The sequence below is a fragment of the Oratosquilla oratoria genome, chromosome 28 (genome assembly GCF_046742065.1).
Source record: "Oratosquilla oratoria isolate Oo_2021 chromosome 28, ASM4674206v1, whole genome shotgun sequence".
NCBI lineage: Eukaryota > Metazoa > Arthropoda > Malacostraca > Stomatopoda > Squillidae > Oratosquilla > Oratosquilla oratoria.
Window position 1 is genome coordinate 53,377,431 of NC_134804.1, and position 20,000 is coordinate 53,397,430.

The following is a 20,000-nucleotide window of genomic DNA, read 5'->3' on the forward strand; positions in this document are numbered from 1 at the left end:
CATGGAAGAGAATGTTCCCATGGAGATCGCCGGCTCCAGCAAACGATTATTAAGTCCTATATCCAGCCCAGACAGAGCATCGGGGGCAAAACACACCTCTCCCACTAAGGCCAAGAAAAAAAGAAATCGAAGCAAATAAAAAAGAAATAAAAATTAAAATAAATAGAATATATATAAAATAGAATAAAATGAAAACAATCCAGTGGAATTGCCGAGGTGTTAGAAGTAAAGTAAATGACCTATCTATTTTCAACTCTAATCAACCTCTCAGTTATATGTCTACAGAAAACATTCCTAAATCCCAATGTTCAATTAGAGCTGAAAAACTTCATCATCTATAGGAAGGACAGGTCCGAGCCTGGGGGGGGGGGGGTCGCAGTTGCAGGGACTGCCCTCCCCAAGTGGAGCTGCCACTATCCACAACCTTGTAAGCATTCGCTGTCAAAACAAAAATACAGAACAAACTTCCGTCCATCTACTCCATATACTTACCTCCCAATCAACCATTCTCGCTACAGGAGGTAAATAACCTAACAAGACAGCTGCCCCACTGTAAACTTATAGTCGGAGACTTTAACTCCCACCATCACATGTGGGGGAGTGATAGAACATGTGCTCGAGAGGAGAAGATGGAGGTAGTTCTGAACATAAACAACCTGGTCCTCCTAAACACTGGCGATCCCACTCATATAGACAATGCTAGGGGCACTTTTCATGCATTGATTTATCCATATCATCTCCTGCGCTGTCTGACGACATAGAATGGACTACGCATGACGACACCATGCTCAGCGATCATTTCCCAGTCATCCTAAAAATAGAGGGTGACAACGTTATGGCTGCTCCAGCCTATGCAGACAACCCAGCCCCTCCCTGTCCCAAATCCATCATGACGAAAGCCAACTGGGAAATGTATCAGCGTACTACCAATGTCAACACCACAGGGGATTATATGGATGACACGTACCAAAGACCTCGGTATTTCACAAGCATAGAGTTCCTTGGTGGACATCAGACTGCAGAAAAGCACTTTGCAAGCGGAACAGGGTTTATCGAGCTTTTAAAAACAACCCAATTTTACCCAAATTGATTACTTTTAAAAAGGCGCAAGCAGAGGCCCGTAAAATCATTAAACAGTCCAAGCTAAAGTCTTAGCGTGATTTCATTTCAACAATTATCATACACACCCCTGTAACGCAGATCTGGTCCGCTCTCCGAAGAATTGACGGCAGACATGCACCTACCATAATTTGGCGATAGGAACCACATTTGTAGATACGCCCACCGACATCACTAACATGATAGCAGATAAAATTACACAAACAAGCAATACAGATAACTATTCTCCAACATTCTTACAGCATAAACAAAGAGTGGAAGCAGAGCCACTGGTCTTCCGTACACATACACACCACGAATACAATACTCCCTTCCAACTACACGAGCTTAAACAGGCTTTAAGCTCGTGTAGAAGGACCTCTGCTGGCCCGGATGAGATTAGGTATGAGATGCTGCAACATCTCAATTCAATCTCGCTCAACAAATTACTGGAACTATACAACGAAAATTTTATTAATCATGACTTCCCAGAAACATGGAGACATGCCCACGTTATACCTATTCTCAAAAAAGGAAAAGGACCCAAAGAGTCCTTCCTCTTATCGTCCTATAGCGCTTACCAACTGCTTAGGCAAAGTATTAGAACGTATGGTCAATAAAATATTAAAATTCATTCCCAAATGAAAGGAAAAATCGAAGTAGTCTCGACCATTTGGTCAACTTAGAACATGACATCCTTTCAAGTTTCGAGAGGAAAGATTTCCTTGTAGCTTGCTTCTTAGATTTAGAAATAGCCTACGACATGGTATGGCGACGTGGTATCCTCGAAAAACTCTATGCACTTGGCCCTAGAGGGAATATCCCTATTTTTATTCAAAACTCTTTATTTGAACGAACATTCCTTGTCAAAATTCAAGGTTGCTTTTCATCAGTACGCATACAAGAAAAATAGTGTATCACAGGGAAATGTATTGAGCCCCACATTATCTATGTTACTTATTAACAATATTCTACCTGCCCCACCTCGGAACCATAAATACTCAAATACGCTGACGACGTCGGAATCTGGCATTCCTCATCGAACGCTAGTTTTTCCGGCTCTCGAGTAAAACTTGCCCTGGATTCGCTCCAGGAATGGTCTAACGAATGAGGATTTAAGTTTTCGGAAGTAAAACAGTGGTTGTATTTTTACGCAGAGCCCAGGCAGAAATCGATCTGCAATTACATGGAAATCCCATTCCAGTACAAAATTCAACCTTTTTCCTTGGCCTGAAACTAGGCTCCAGGCTAAACTGAAAGGCCCATGTAAAGTATCTAGTTGATGTGTGCAACAAGAGACTTAATTTGCTACGCAAACTAACGGGCATAAATTGGGGAGCATATAGGAAATCTTTGCTAATGATTTATGAGTCCCTAATTAAATCTAAATTAGACTATGGGTGTCAGATTTATGGTTCGGCAACAACAACCACATTACAACCCCTGAACATCATCCAAAACAAAAGCCTTCGACTTGCACTTCAAGCATTACGCTGCACAAGAATCGAGAGGCTGGAAGTTGAAGCCAACGAACCCCCCCCCTCCTCCACTGCAGGCGCGAACTTCTTACACTCCGCTACGCCGCCAAAGTGCTCCGTATCCCACGACATCCCTGCAAGCTGGCGGCGTCCCAATACGAGCACTTTACCAACTCTAGCCTTAAGGGGGGACTGAACACCTTAACAAGAAATATTCATATAAAAGTTTATAGTCTTTCAACTTGAAACTTTCAGGTTTTGTTTACAATATAGATAGAAATATATTATGAACCCGAGAATTTGCAACGTCGTGACGTCATAAATTTACGACGTCATAACGTTGTTTTGACGTAATCGAATACGTATGTTGTATTTTTTGTACTACAGACTTCTGGTAATACTTAAAGATCCTATAAATACTTTCACGCCTGTTTTTTTTTTTCCGCTATACGACGTGAGATATAGGTGTCGTAATTATGGTCACTTACGTCACCCCCTTTTTTCGCGTTTTTTTTTTTTCACTTAGATGGAGGCCGTCGCTCTGCTACAATTGATTAAAAAAAATTGGTATATTTTTAATTGCAAATATTTGTGGTTTTGAGATACGAGCGTTTAAAGTTTTCAGCATTGTTTATCTCTGTTATTTATTGTATGATTTTTATTATATTCACTTGGAAGAGAGCACTTTGTCAGCTGTGTTGTCAGATGTGGTGGTATTTGGTGGTGGAGATGGTGTTGGCAGTGGAGGTGGTGGTGGTGGTGGTGGTGGTGGTGGTGGTGGTGGTGGTGGTGGTGGTGGTGGTGGTGGTGGTGGTGGTGGTGGTGGTGGTGGTGGTGGTGGTGGTGGTGGTGGTGGTGACGTGCGAGACGTTGGCATCCCTCCTCCAAGCCTCTCACGCTTTGCCTTCCTTCTAGCACATCTTTCATTCCACTTTTGGATCAATTTTTTCATATTTTCCTTGGTTTTCCTCTTCATAGTGATGCAGTTGATGATTGGACATCTAGTAAGTGTAGTAATGTCCAGAAAATAAGGTAAACAGTGGCACAGGAACACAATATCGCCACAGTCAGTTAGGTGTTTATGAATCAATCTACTCTGATTTTTGATGGGTAACTTAGGCTTGAAGCGTGCTGTGCACACCACACGGAAGAGAAAGTCGCGCTGATGCCAGACGTACAAAAATATAGCCATGTCATGGAATTAGACAAGCAAAAACAAGATATATCTATAGATATTTAGGGCCTATTCTTGCGTGAGCCATTTAAATTGAAACGCCTCCCGGGCCTTTTAAACTCCATTACGCTGGAGAGGATTTTTTTTTTTTTCATATTTTGCTTTTAGGATGTTTATATTATTCAAATATTCCCATATCTAAAATTCAATTTTTGGATGAAAATTTCATAATTCAAGGTGTTCAGTCCCCCCTTAATCCCTTTTCCATCAGGATTCGATCCTTGTGCGAGCAGTATTCAGTGCCAATGTGGTCTATTGAAAAATTGAAGACGTTCCACATACCACGAGCACAAATTGGGGAGGAGATAGGAAATCTTTGTTAATGATTTATGAGTCCCTACTTAGATCTAAATTAAGACTATGGTTGTCAGATTTATGGTTCGGCAACAACAACCACATTACAACCCCTGAACATCATCCACAGCAAAGGCTTTCGACTTGCACTTCAAACATTACGCTGCACATGAATCGAGAGGCTGGAAGATGAAGCCAATGCCTCCCCACACCTCCACTACCACTACAGACGCGAACTTCTTACACTCCGCTACGCCGCCAAAGTGCTCCGTATTCCACGACATCCCTGCAAGCTGGCGGCGTCCTAACATGAGCACTTCACCAACTCTAGCCTTAATACCTTTTCCATCAGGATCCGATCCTTGTGCAAGGAGTATTCAGTGCCAGTATGGTCTATTGAAAAATTGAAGACGTTCCACATACCACCGGGGGAAAAAATCACCCTGAACGTCAAAATCAACGAAGACCTCCACAAGAAATCGTGCTCGGTATAAGAACTCCGACAGAAGACCCTACAAATCATCAACGGGTACACTGGCCACAGGGTACTGTATACGGATGTTCCGATTCCCGGACCATACGACCATTTATATTGCCGAACTCTTTGGAATATAAAAAGCGATAGAAAAGGCTCAATCTAACACACATAATAACTTCGTTATTTTCTCAGATTCTTTGAGTGCATTACTGTCAATTAAGTCAAATAACCAAATGGGGAATTTTCTCCTGGGCAAAATCATTAGCGCACTTTCGACGACCAACAAGTCCATTACTCTCTCTTGTGTTCCCAGCCACATTGGGATTTCCGGGAACGAGAAAGCGGACACGCTGGCCAAATCTGCGTTAGAAAAGGACTCTATTATTGATATACCCATAGGCACAGGCACTTTCAATTCAATCTTAAGAAAACAATTACACACCCACTGGCAACACCAGTGGGATAATGTTCACATCACACATAAACAAAAGGAGCACATAACAGACTGGTCAACATCATACAGAAGCAATAGATGAGAGGAAATCGCCATAGTAAGGCTGAGGATGAATTCCATCCCAGTGCAACACCTGCAACACTACACTATCTATAAGACACATACTCATACACTGCAGGAAACATAATACACAGCGCCAGGCGCTTATACATAATTGCAGACTCAACAACATTCGGTTCAACGTGACAAATCTTTTGGCCAATGGCCGTTTCCTTATTGACAAAGTAGTGTGTTATTTGCGCACAACAGGACTGTTGTGGAAATTGTAATGGGAAATTAAACAGAATAGGAGGTTCACCCCAGGCTTAATGACACCCTTATGGGTCGATAGCCTTAAAAAAAAAAAAAAAAAAAAAAAAAAAAAAAAAAAAAGACTCGCCATCTAGCTGCCAGCTTCGCTCCCTCTGGATTGTAATCTTTATCACTTGGACAACAGACGACTCGACGTGCCTGGTTTCAACCTTACCCGTTCTATTTTTTTTTTTTACATATTTCATTCACCATTTATTTTGTATGTATTATGTGTTAGGATTAATATTATGAATATTATTTTTTTTTGTCTCTGATTATATTTCATACTGAAATATTAAATGGTTATCACTGTCGTCTGTCTCTTGGTATAGCAATAGTCTGATGCGTTTCCATGACCCAATTCTAACTTTGTTGTGGCCTGAGCACTCGTTATGCCCTTACAGTTAACAAGTATCTTTCCAGCCTGAGTCATAACAGTATGTATGTATGTATATATATGTATGTATGTATATAAGTATGTATGTATGTATGTATGTATGTATGTATGTATGTATGTATGTATGTATGTATGTATGTATGTATGTATGTATGTATGTAAAATACATAATGCAAACATAAATATCGTGTATGCAAATAAAGACTACCTCGTCACTCCAATGATACCTTTATCAATTCTATTCTGGTAAACAACAGACGATTTTAATCAGCTCAGATCAGGACTCCCCTAATACGGAACATATGCAGATTCTGTCCTGGCTAACGCCAAACCAGAAGTGGGAATCCCTTCCATAGAGAGGATGGGAAAGGACCACTGGTGATAACATGAAAATAACAATAACCGACCTCTTGCCTACAATTTCTCTGGAAATCCACAGTCCCGTAAGTCACTAAATGGCTTTGATTCCATCCCAAGGAAGAAATGATGGACTGTTTTTTGTGTTGCATCAGTATGGGTTTGTTTCTATGCTATTGGCTGAGAGTAGTAGTAGTAGTAGTAGTAGCAGTGGTAGTAGTGGGAATGCTGAGAATAATAATAGGGAAAACTATTATGGAGGTCACGAGGGACGAGGTGCGAGAAGCAGCAGGCAACCCTCAGGTTTGTGCGGAGCAACAGGCAGTATGTAAGGCGGCAATTCACGCCATGAGAAGGATATTTGAGGAACCAGACTGCGAAGCAGTCTTATTAGTAGATGCATCCAACGCCCTCAACAACATAGAGAGGCTACTATTCACAACTTCTAAATAAAGTGCCGAGATTTGGCCAAATATGGGGAGAACACACAGAGAGCCAGCAAAGCTATTCTTCACCAACAGAGTTGAGAGGAAAGAGACGAAAGTGGACGTCATCCAATCATCGGAAGGTACCATTCAGGGAGAACCGGTGGCCATGGTAATGTGCACGCTTGGTCTTATGTACCTGCAGCAGAGAATAGTAGTAGTAGTAGTAGTAGTAGTAGTAGTAGTAGTAGTAGTAGTAGTAGTAGTAGTAGTAGAAATAGTAGTAGTAGTAGTAGTTGTAGTAGTAGTAGTTGTAGTTGTAGTTGTAGTAGAAGTAGTAGTAGTAGTAGTAGTAGTAGTAGTAGTAGTAGTAGTAGTAGTAGTAGTAGTAGTAGTAGTAGTAGTAGTAGTAGTAGTAGTAGTAGTAGTAGTAGTAGTAGTAGTAGTGCAGTGATCGGCTAAGAATCCTTTAAAAAGCAATATGTTGAAAAGAAAGTTAACGAATGGGTGTCGAAAGTTAGGATTCTAGCCAACTTTGCAAAGACCGAACCGCAGGCGGCATATACCGCATTCATATATGGTGTGAAACATAAGTGGAACTACATATTAAGGACGGTACCGAACATCACCGACCTACTAAGACCCCTTGAAGAAACCATCAGAAACGAGCTAATACCGGCCATCACCAACGGATGGACAATAAATGAAGAGGAAAGAAAACTTATGGAACTTCCACCTAGAATGGGAGGGCTAGGTATCTCAAACCCGCTAAACCTTGCCGACACAGAACACCAAAACTCCATGAGACTCAAGTCCCCCTTGACAAACAACATCGTGTCACAAGATCAACGGAAGGAAACTATCATGGAGGAAATTAGAGAAATTAGAAGAAACATTTCAAAGGGAAGGGAGGAGAGGCAGAAGTGGGAACTTCAAGCACTTCTAGCTCAGCTATCGAATTATATAAAAAGAAAGATAACATTGGCGCAGGAAGTTGGGGCGTCCAAATGGCTGACAGCACTACCAATCAGGGAAAAGAGATTCACCTTAAACAAAAGAGAATTCACGGATGCCATTGCCCTGAGGCATGGATGGCCATTGGGAGGGCTGCCTAACAGATGCTCCTGTGGTGTACAGTTTACTCCAGACCATACGATGATATGCAAGCAGGGTGGATTCATTTGCATGCGACACGAGGAGGTAAGAGATCTCACTGCCCAAATGCTTCAGGTGTGCAAGGATGTGACTATCGATCCAACATTACTCCCACTAGGAGGGGAGAACTTCAGATACCGCACGTCCAACACATCAGATGAAGCAAGAGTGGATGTCAGCGCAAGAGGTATCTGGACACGGGGACAATTGGCTTTCTTTGACATGCGAATATTTGATCCGATGGGCCCCTGTTACAGCAACCTAACTATTGAGGCATCCCACTCCCGGAAATTTTGGTTCGTGGGAAGTGTCTAGCATGTCAACATGCAGCCACCTCCATAGACAAGCGACATGGATTAATATGGCTATACACAAGCCCAAGGCACAATATGGATTTTATGACCCACAGTAGACGTTAGTTCCTATTCCCTCTCCCCTCTTCCCTTCTCCCCCTCCTTTTTTCCACATCCCCCCACAGCCCCAGAGAGCCGACGCTAACCACAACCCACCCGCTGAACCCCCTCTTATTGTACTATCCTTATTCTTATCCCATCTTCTCTTCTCCATCTCTCCTTTTTCCCTATCTCTCCCTCCCCTCGTATCCTCTCACCTTCCATCTATCTGCCTTCCCCCTGACTCGCCCTCTCTCCCTTTATTTTCCCTCTTTTCTCTCTCTCTCTCTCTCTCTCTCTCTCTCTCTCTCTCTCTCTCTCTCTCTCTCTCTCTCTCTCTCTCTTCTCTCTGTCTCCCTCTCCCCCCTCTCTCTCTTTCTTCATCTATCTGTCTCCCTCTCTCACTCTCTCTCTCCTTCTCTCGCCTCCTCTTTCTCTTCATCTACTTCTTTCAACCTTACTATTTCTCTCTCAAAAGCCTCCCCCCCTCTCTCTCTGTCTCTGACACTCTCTCTCCCTCTATCTGTCTGTATCTCTGTCTGTCTGTCTCTCGTTCTCTCTCCCTATCTGTTTCTCTCTCTCTATCTATCTATCTATCTATCTATCTATTTATCTATCTCTCCCTTTCTCTCTCCCTCACGCTGTCTCTTACTTTCTCATCCTCTCCTATTACCCACCTCCTCCTACCCCCCTCCTGACCTCCTCTCCCATTTCCTTCTTCTGTCCTGTATGTGTGTGTGTGTTGTGTGTGTGTCTTGTGCGTTTGTCTCCTGTCTATCTATATATATACATACCTGTGAATCTCACGCCATGGCTCTTTTTCCCTAGCTGCCCCTCGCATTATATATGCGCAATTGTATTCGCGGGTACCCCTACCTCTCTCAACCCTCTTTTCCAAATGCTTTATAAAATCTCTATCCTACGTTTTCTCTCAGACCTACATCGGTTCTCTCAGACAAATATGAGGGGAAATTAAGATCTATCATATGAGAACTGGATACTGGTAAGCCAGGGGACGAACAGAAAATGTCAATTGGAAGGAATTAAATTACCACAGAGGCAGTGCTCTGGGGCGGGCACAGGTGGGAACTGGTGAGTCTAGCACCGTCCATTTAAGTCACCCAAGGACTAGGAGTCCCACCCGTGATGGTCGGCAAAACAAAACATGCTGCGTTTGTGCAACTGCAGGCAATGCGCATGCGTCAATAGTGGGGGGGAAATATACAAACTGCAGAAGAGGAGGAGAATGCACAAAGCAAAGGAAGCAACAACCTCCGGAGGCGGGGAGTGGTTGTGAAGGAGATGAACGTGGGTGAGAGAGACACAGAAGAGGGAAGTGATCCCACGAACCTGAGACCGGAGAACGAAACCCCACGTCATCAATAGCAGCAGGGAGGGAGAGAGGAGGGCAGGTTCTGGCAGACGTTGCAGCAGCCCAGGGTTAAGGAGTGGCTGGACGACGCCTATAACAGGATACTTGCCTTCTCCGCAGGAAACCTCTTCACTCTGCCTAAATGCAATGCAACCAAAGGCCTAAATGCAATGCAACCAGAGGCCCATCTATTAAGAGCATATATAAAGTCATCTCCCCACGCCTCGATGGTATTCAAAACGCTAGCTATCTTTCCACACCTTACATGTCAGAGGACCCACAGAAAATCTAAGCACTCGGAGAACATCCAGGCATTGCAACGGAGGATGGAACAGTGGGAAAAGGGAAAAGTGGAGCAACTGCTTATGGAAGCAGAGGCCATCCAAAATAGACTCAACAAGGGCGTCAACAGAAAGGCAAGTCCAAAAGACAAAGCCAGGAATTTTGCAGACAAGATGAGGCAGGGAAATGTTGCGGGGAGAATGAAGACCCTAGAGTTCTACCCCTAAACGAGGAAATGCTAAAGATCCTGAAAGAAAAACATCCAAAAGTAAGACCAGCGAGCCTGGACTCTAAATTCAATGGTGACTACCTCCCACCCCACGAAGTAGCCTTTGACAGCATCACAAGAGAAAGGATCTGGAACCTTGCTCTACACACCCAGGGAGCGGCGAAACCATCGGGCCTAGATGCGTCTGGATGGAAATGTCTCCTTAGCACCAGCCTAATTGGAACGGCAGCGGGGGACTGCAGGAGACCATCGCTGGTTTGGCAAAGAAACTGGCGACTGAGGACTGTCAGTACCTGGAGGCATACACATCTTGCAGATTCATCCCGCTGGATAAGAAACCTGGCTGTCGTCCGATTGGTATAGGTGAGGTGTTGAGAAAAATAATAGGAAAAGCTATCATGGAAGTCGCGAAGGATGAGGTGCGAGAAGCGGCCGGCAACCTGCAGGTGTGCGCGGGGCAACAGGCGGGTTCCGAGGCAGCAGTCCACGCCAAGAGAAAGATATTCGAGGAACCAGAATGCGAAGCAGTCTTATTAGTAGATGCATCAAACGCATTCAACAACTTAAATAGAGAGGCTACCATACACAACATCAAAATTAAATGCCCAGTATTGGCCAGGTATGTGGAGAACACATACAGAGAATCTGCAAAGCTATTTGTCACCAACAGATTTGAGAAAAGAGAAACGAAAGTGGAGATCATCAAATCCACGGAAGGCACCATTCAGGGAGACCCGGTGGCTATGGCAATGTACGCGCTCGGTCTTATGCATCTGCAGCAGAAGATACAATATGAGGACACCAGGGTAAAACAGGTAGCATATGCAAATGATCTCACGGGGGAAGGAAAAGTAGCTGACTTAAAAAAGTGGTGGGATCTGGTGTTGGCACTCGGCCCGGACTTGGGTTACATTCCGAATGCAAAGAAGTCTGTCCTCATAATGAAGCGAGAGTATTTTGACAATACCAAAATCTTGTTTGAGAACAGTGAAGTGAAGGTAACAAAAGAGGGGGAAAGACATCTCGGTGCAGTGATCGGCTCAGAATCCTTTAAAAAGCAATATGTTGAAAAGAAAGTTAACGATTGGGTGGCGGAAGTTAGGCTTCTAGCCAACTTTGCAAAGACCGAACCTCAGGCGGCATATGCCGCATTCATATATGATGTTAAACATAACTTGAACTACATATGACGGTGCCGAACATCACCGACCTACTAAGACCCCTTGAAGAAACCATCAGAAACGAGCTAATTTCCGCCATCACCAACGGACGGACAATAAATGAAGAGGAAAGAAACTTATTGAGCTTCCACCTAGAATGGAAGAGCTAGGCATCTCCAACCCGCTAAACCTTGCCGACATAGAACACCAAAACTCCATGAGACTCAAGTCCTCCTTGACAAACAACATCGTGTCACAAGATCAACGGAAGGAGTCTAACATGGACGAAATCAGAGAAAAAAAAAAAAAAAGTTTCAAAGGGAAGGGAGGAGAGGCAGAAGGAGGAACTTCAAGCACTTCTAGCTCAGCTATCGAATTATATAAAAAGAAAGATAACATTGGCGCAGGAAGTTGGGGCGTCCAATTGGCTGACAGCACTACCAATCAGGGAAAAGAGATTCACCTTAAACAAAAGAGAATTCACGGATGCCATTGCCCTGAGGTATGGATGGCCATTGGGAGGGCTGCCTAACAGATGCTCCTGTGGTGTACAGTTTACTCCAGACCATGCGATGATATGCAAGCAGGGTGGATTCATTTGCATGCGACATGATGATGTAAGAGATCTTACTGCCCAAATGCTTCAGGAGGTGTGCAAGGATGTGACTATCGAACCAACATTACTACCACTTGGAGGGGAAAACTTCAGATACTGCACGTCCAACACATGAGATGAAGCAAGAGTGGATGTCAACGCAAGAGGTTTCTAGACACGAGGACAATTGGCTTTCTTTGACATGCGAATACTTGACCCGATGGCATCACATTCCCGGAAGGAGTATGAGAAGATCAGGATGTACGAAGAGCGTATACAGAATGTAGACCAGGGCTCATTCATTCCTATAACATTTACGACTTCAGGTGGGATGGGTCCTAGAGCAAAGGCATTCTACGCTCGGCTAGCAGAGGTGATGGCTGAAAAGAAACAACAACCCAAAAGCAGCATTGTTTCATGGATGAGATGTAGACTGTCATTCTAACTCCTGAGATCAGCCCTCCTATGCCTGAGAGGTACAAGGTCCCCACCGCCCAAATCGGCACATATACAAAACCTAGATTGTGAGCAGACGGTGGTTGACATTAGGATAAATGAACCTTTGTATTAGGCATTGTTAATAAAAATTAAATAGATAAATAAAAGGGTTGTCGACCACAGTCATTGGCGGGAGAGGGGCCAATGAACTGTGTTTGTGGGAGACAGATCCTGCTGCTTCCACCACACAGTTCCACGAGGATGGAGGTCGTGTTAAAAAAAAAAAAAAATAGTAGTAGTAGTAGTAGTAGTAATAGTAGTAGTAGTAGTAGTAGTAGTAGTAGTAGTAGTAGTAGTAGTAGTAATAGTAGCAGTAATAATAGAAGTAGTAGCAGTAGTGGTAGTAGTACTGTTGTAATAGTAGAAGTAGATGTAGTAGTAAAATAAGGAGGAGGAAGAGGAGTAGGAAGAGGATTCCAGTCACCTATTGTCATCTCTTCTTACCTTTAAAAAATAAGGACGAAAAATCGTGAAAGTTTACAGGAAAGGATCTGGAGTAAAATGCGGAAACCAAGTGCTGGCCCTTCTGAGCTGCACTGTCTTCTTATGCCCTAATGTAACCTCGTGAGGGTACTTACTCATAGGAATAATAATAATAGGACGTGCTATAATCATAGTCGTCATAGTCGCTGACCCATTGCCCGTCAATGCAGATAGAGATGTCACATATACTCCTGTCAAGAATGCGGGCTGTTTGGTTGGGGAACAATTCTCCTTTGTCCTCACAACCTGCAATAGTAAAACATAAGTCAAGAGAGCTAGGAGCACTCTCCCACCTCCTTTTTAAAATTAAGAAACATATATACACCAGCTTACACACACACGTACATATACACGCATATATTTGACAAAGACGAAGACGAGAGAATAACTAGAAGATATAAAAAATGCAAAAAAGACAAGGTGTTTGAGGGATATGAAAAGAAAAATCCATACAGACGTATTAATTTGTGACAACATGCAAAAAGAAATAGTACAGTCAGGCAAATTTAGGGCCAAATTACCCATGAAAGCATAAAGGCGGGACCTGTAAACGAAGTTCATATTCTGTATATTACAGTTAGGTTAAGCACACACACACACACACACACACACACACACACACACACACACACACACACACACACACACACAACAAACGCAAACACACACAAACACTCTCTCTCTCTCTCTCTCTCTCTCTCTCTCTCTCTCTCTCTCTCTCTCTCTCTCTCTCTCTCTCTCTCTCTCTCTCTCTCTCTCTCTCGCTCTCTCTCTCTCTCTCTCTCTCTCTCTCTCTCTCTCTCTCTCTCTCACTCTCTCTCTCTCTCTCTCTCTCTCTCTCTCTCTCTCTCTCTCTCTCTCTCTCTCTCTCTCTCTCTCTCTCTCTCTCTCTCTCTCTCTCTCTCTCTCTCTCTCTCTCTCTCTCTCGTGGGCGGAGAGTTGGGGTAGGGTGCGTGTAAGGTCACAGCATTACCCATAGATCGGTCCTATATGAGCTCTGAGCTCTCTTCCGGGAGAGCTGTCGATCACGAATCCAACATGTGATCCCAGACCGTGGTGAATCACAAACACACACACACACACACACACACACACACACACACACACACACACACACACACACACACACACACACACACACACACACACACACACACACACACACACACACACACACACACACACACACACACACACACACGACTCGGTGGCGCGGTTGGTAGAGTCCCAGACTGTCAGTACGGGGGTACCGGCGGTACCTAGTTCGAATCCTGCCCAGGGCTGAAATTATTTCAGTATCGCTGCGCTTCGAGTCGTCACTCCAACTTTCGTGGGCGGGGAGTTGGGTGTGTGTGTGCGCGTGTAAGGTCATAGCATTACCCATGGATCGGTCATACGAGCTCTGAGCTCTCTTACGGGAGGGAAATAGCTGTCGATCACGAGTCCAACACGTGATCCAAAGACCAAGGTGAACCAAGGTGAATCACACACACACACACACACACACACACACACACACACACACACACACACACACACACACACACACACACACACACACACACACACACACACACACACACACACACACACACACACACACACACTTAAACATACGAAATTATGCAATATGATTTCACCACTACACGTGTAATGATACTTACACCCACAACCACTTGACACGTGTACAATCTTCATCTGGACAGTGCGAGCGTTGTCCACCACCAGCTGCCCACCCTTTCCGAAATTAGAGTTGCCATCACTCTACAATAGATACAAACAATCTGTGTCAGATGTGCTGTGTGTGTTAGATGTACAGGGTGAGTATGTCCAAATGTGTCAAACAAAATATATATCAAGTGCATGACAAAAACAGTGCACAAATACGGCAGATGCAACAGATGGAAGGCATTGGTGGTTTTATATAGGGAATGGGGAAAGTGTGAGCATGCAAGAAATTATGCCTGACATATGTATTCCGTAGATCAAAAGAAATGACATTTAATAAAAGGTGAAAGTAAGTTCCTTCTTGCACCATACGCTCATCAGCACGTTTTACTCTTAATGGCGTGTAGTAGTCGGCTAGATATACTCTGACCCGACCAGTAACAGATGTAACCCTCAATATTGATGTCACTGCACCCATTTTAGGCCTCCTAAGCTCCACTAATATGGATGGAAATAAAACGTCCATGGAGAGGTGAAGAATTCCCAGTGGTACATACGGACAACCCGCTGGAGGCTCACCCCATGCATGGTTCGACATGCTCTTGTCTCATCTGCACCACCCAGGTCACACACCTAGTGAGCTTGGCAGATTTTTTTTTTTTTTTTTTTTTCTTGTTTTGCGGGCTAGTACCCGCTCGGACCTTAACCTTCCAGGTGGTCCGGAACAGTTCATACATAAAATTTATTGTCCACGCGATGCCACTGTTAGTACTGGCGATGGCCTGAGATCAGGGAGGAAAGGGTGTACCCCGCAACCACAGGTGGCGCCAGGAGGAGGGTTTGCCCTCAAGAAACTGAGGGTTGCTCCGGAAGGGGAGACGGTGAGCTTCCGCAACACCATTGTTGCACCTCGTCCTCACAGATTTTGCAGCCACCCACAACGATATCTAAGGTGGACCCTTTGGATGGTAGATTCCACCCTTCTACCTGGACGCAGCTGAACTGTCTCACACCTAGTGACGAGGTAGTACCTCAGCGGCGATTCAGAAGTATGAAGTTTGCTACTGTGATTGTCCTTTGCCATCAATCTGGCTTTCTTGATGGTAACGCCCTTGATCTGTGTGATAGTGGGTGCCAGGGACAGTATGATTCTTCTGAACCTCGTCGCTGCCTCATCATCATCATCAGGAATAGTGTTCCCTGGAATCCCAATGTGACTGGAGATCCAGTGAAAATTTGCAGACCTCTCATGCTAGTGCAAAAGATGCAGTGATTGCTGGATTGATGTCGTTAAATAGATGTCATCCGTTGTCTTCCCCGACCGGATGATGTCAATAGCACCCCTTGAGTCTGTGTGGATCACGGCTGCCCCCTGCTCAACAGAGAGGGCGTGATCCAGAGCCTTAGAGATGGCAGCAAGCTCCATCTCTACAGTGGAGCTCCTGTCGCTCACTCTCCATAACGCAGTCAACCCATCGGCGGTTGTAAAAGCCGCGCCACACCTTCCTATGAGGGGGTCCTCAGAGCCTTCCGTGTAATACGACGAGCACGTTGAAGAAGGTGGGACTAAGAACGCCCCTATGCGAGGTCCCATTTTCTATGGTATGAGGAAAAGTGTCCCTGGAAGTGCACTCTCGCTACCCTGTTCGTGATTTAGTCTGCAACCCAGGTCGGGAGTTTCCTTGTAGACAAAGATACACGAATGGCAGAAGCATTTGCCAGCTCAAATGTTTTTCCAGATCCAGAAACACCATAATGGCATGCTGACTACCAACCAGGTAATCGTCACTCAGGTCAGGTCAACCGGGTAGCTGCTTCAGTTAGTGATATGGCGAGTGGTTGTGTTACCGTGTTCAGCGCCGATGAGGTACAATCTCTACTTATTAGAATTGAAGCCATGGAGGATGTTGTAAAGTGCCTTAAAGAGAAGAATCGAGTTCTCCGCTCGAAGGCCCAAAATACAGAAGACAAAACTAGCTATGAGCTTGGATGGAAAACGGCGAAAAATAAGATGCGGAATAGTGGAAAAAAGTCCTCACTCGATTGCAAGAACTAGCGAATCTGCAGGAAGAAACAAATGAAATTCAAGAGAAAAAGGGAAGGGCAGACGCTGGATCCCTGCCCACAGGTAAGATTTTGGTTGTAGGAGATAGTCAAATAAGGTATTTAGACAGGGCTTTCTGCGATAAAGATAGGAAACATAGGACGCAGGTGTTTCCCAGGCGTGGAGATAGATGATGTTAGAGATAGGATTGAAGAGTGTTTAGTAGGGGAAGGTAAGGACCCTGTAGTTTGCTTAAGTGACGGGGGCAATGATATAGGCCAGCTAGGGAGTGAGGAATTGTTTGCGTGGTTCCGGAATGCGCAAGACAAGATTAGAAATAGGGGAGGTGTTCCTGTTGTATGTGGAATCCTTTCGAGGCGTAGAGTTAGAGGCATGTGGCATTCCAGGGCTATTGCAATGAATTGTAGGCTGGTAAAACATTGTAAGGCCAATGGATGGGCATTTGTCGACAACTGGGACCGCTTTTACGGTAGGAATCATCTATATACAAGGGACGGGGTGCACTTGTCGCCAAGAGGATTTCAAAATTGATTTGCTGCGAGGTAAAGCATGCGTAGAGAATTTTGATATTACAGTTATTACTGAGTCCTGGATCAACATGGCTGATAAACATTTCCTTCCGGAAATCGAAATAGAAGGATATAAGTTTTTCACAAGGATAAGTTTGGCAGGAGTGGGGGAGGTGTATCACTTTTCGTTAAAAATACAATAAACTGTATCATCAACAATTCGATTAAGGAAGAGGACTGTACGTAATCCATTCGGGTAGAGATTATAGGCAAGAATAAGAAAGTTATCATTGGCGTCTTGTATAGACCTCCTAACCTCAGCATTGAGCAGACTGATCCCCTCATTCATGAAATCCTCAGAGCGTCCCAGTACAAAAACGTTGTTATCATAGGAGATTTTAATTGTAGAAACTTTAATATGAGATCAGGAAACAAATAAATTCCTAGATGTGGTGCAGGATAATTTCTTAAAAAGAGTGATTACCAATTCTACGAGAGGAGAAAATACTCTGGACTTAGTTTTAACTAATAATGAGCACCTAATGAGTAACGTAAAAGTGGGAAATATTCTAGGCTCTAGCGATCATCAAGAAATAAGATTTAATATTATTTGTGAATAATTAAAAAGTACGAATAACGTCCAAGTACCAGACTTCAGGAGAGTAAAACTTTGACAATATATAATCTATTTGAAAATGAATATGAAATATCATGCGGACGTTTCGGACATTGTCGGGTCTCGGTGTGTGACCGGGGGTCTGGTCATGGGCAGGGGTCGGGTCACGGAGGGTAATATGCATACTTTGGGTCACGTCATTTGGGGGCGAGGGCTCAACAGACAGGTCATCAATTTAGATGAAATGTATAGAATCTAACTGATTTAATTATTAATGCACAAAATAGATTTATCCCCCTGATGTCAATAAGGAAAAATAGTAATACTCCCAAATGAATGACGGACAGATTGAAACATGAGATCGAAATGAAAGAGGACTTTATGTAAAAATAAAAAACGGGGAAACACACCTTAGACCAAGATATAACGAAATGGCAAAGCTGGCTAAAAAGAATACACATACAGCAAAACGTAATTATGAAATTAAGGTTGCTATTCAAGCAAGATCCAACCCAAAGGGTTTCTTTCATCTCTATAGAGCAAAAAAATAAAGAAAGAATAGGACCAATTAAAAACGATGAAAATGTCATGATAGAATTGGAGGAAAAAATGAATGAGGAGTTCAACAATTATTTTCTATCAGTGTTTACTAATGAGAGGTTAGATATAGTACCTGACTGCGATCCGATTTTCAGAGGGGATGAAGAAAGTAGTCTATCTAATATCAACGTTAGTAAAGTAGAAGTAGTCATGCAGATTGAAAGACTTAAAGCTACAAAATCCCTTGGTCCAGACGAAAAAATTCCGAGAATGCTAAAGGAGTGTAAATTTGAAATCTGCAACCAGTTAACTGAAATAGTTAATAAATCAGTGGAGGCAAGCAAACGTTGTTCCTGTTTTTAAGAAGGGAGATAGATCGTCTATATGCAACTACAGGCCAATCAGTTTGACATCGGTTATAGGAAAAATGCTTGAATCAGTAATAGTAAATAGACTCAGAGAACACATCGAAAGACATAATTTAATTCGTGATTCACAGCATGGTTTCTCCAAGGGTAAGTCATATGTGACTAATCTTCTATCCTTTTACACTAAAGTATATAATGCGTCAGATAACAATGATAATTACGATGTTATTTACCTTGAATTTAGCAAAGCGTTCGAAAGGTGCCACACCAGAGACTACTAAATAAAATCAAAGCACATGGCATAAGAGGAAACGTGTTAGAATGGATTAGAGCTTGGATCAGTAACAGAAAACAGCGGTTCACTATAATTGGAGTAAAATCTAGGTGAAGCAATGTTACTAGTGGGGTCCCCCAGGGCTCGGTTTTGGGTCCCTTGTTGTTCATTATGTACATAAACGACTTAGATGATGGGATAAATAGTGATGTTAGTAAGTTTGCAGACGACACTAAAATAGGACGCCTAATTAGGTCAGGAGACAACGCAGAAATTCTGCAGGATGATCTTAACAAATTGTCCACATGGTCGGTGAAATGGCAATGAACTTCAATATCTCTAAGTGTAGCGTGTTAAACGTAGGGCTACACAACCCCGAAAATAGATACAGCTTAGATAACACGCTTTTAGAGAAAACTGAGTGCGAGAGAGACTTGGAAGTTCTAGTGAGTCCGGACCTTAAAAACAGGAAACAGTGCATTAGCACCAGGAATAAAGGTAACAGAGCATTAGGTTTCATTGCTAGGACGGTAACGAATAGAAGTGCAGAGGTGATTATTAAACTCTATCTAGCGATAGTTAGACCCATCCTTGACTATGCGGTATAGTTTTAGTCTCCGTCCTATAGAATGGACATCAATTCACTAGAATCAGTACAGAGAAAAATGACCAAAATGATACATGGACTCAGAAATTTACCTTACGAAGAGAGGCTTAGGCACCTTAACTTACACTCTCTGGAAAGACGCAGAGTGCCGGGTGATCCAATAGAGGTGTTCAAGTGGGTCAAAGGCTTTAACAAGGGTGATGCAAACAAAGTCATCATAATAAAACAACATGGCAGGACTCGCAGTAATGGTTATAAACTGGACAAATTTAGATTTAAAAGGAAATAGGCAAGAATTTGTTTGCTAATTGGGTGGTCGACGAATGGAATAAACTTAGTAAACATGTAGTGAGCGCTGAAACTATCAGTTGTTTTAAGAAACGATTAGACAACTTTATGGATGGGGATGACAGGTGGTGATGGATACGGAGGTGCCTAGTGTAGGCCTTATGGTCTCTTGCAGTTTCCTTCATTCTTATGTTCTTATGTTCAGGCCAAAAAGAACTGACACACAGTCAATTGCTGCCACTCCCTCACATATTGTGATGGAAGGGTTCTATCTACCACAGGAGGCGACTGGGTCCCTGGGTTTGGAAATCGGCAGTACATCCGCCTTTTACC

General features: G+C 43.5%; 1 protein-coding gene and 1 pseudogene across 1 annotated transcript in view; one reads left to right on the forward strand and one right to left on the reverse strand.

The window, feature by feature from the left end:
* LOC143040516 (uncharacterized) overlaps positions 1 to 20,000 on the reverse strand; it is an 84,795-nt gene that overhangs the window by 58,760 nt on the left and 6,035 nt on the right. Inside the window, exons 4-5 of the mRNA XM_076211610.1 lie at positions 14,397 to 14,496; positions 12,828 to 12,978 (exon numbers count right to left, since the gene is read on the reverse strand). Of these exons, the coding sequence (XP_076067725.1) occupies positions 12,828 to 12,978; positions 14,397 to 14,496 (251 nt within the window). The remainder of the gene's footprint in view (positions 1 to 12,827; positions 12,979 to 14,396; positions 14,497 to 20,000) is intronic.
* LOC143040198 (uncharacterized) lies at positions 836 to 12,510 on the forward strand (annotated as a pseudogene).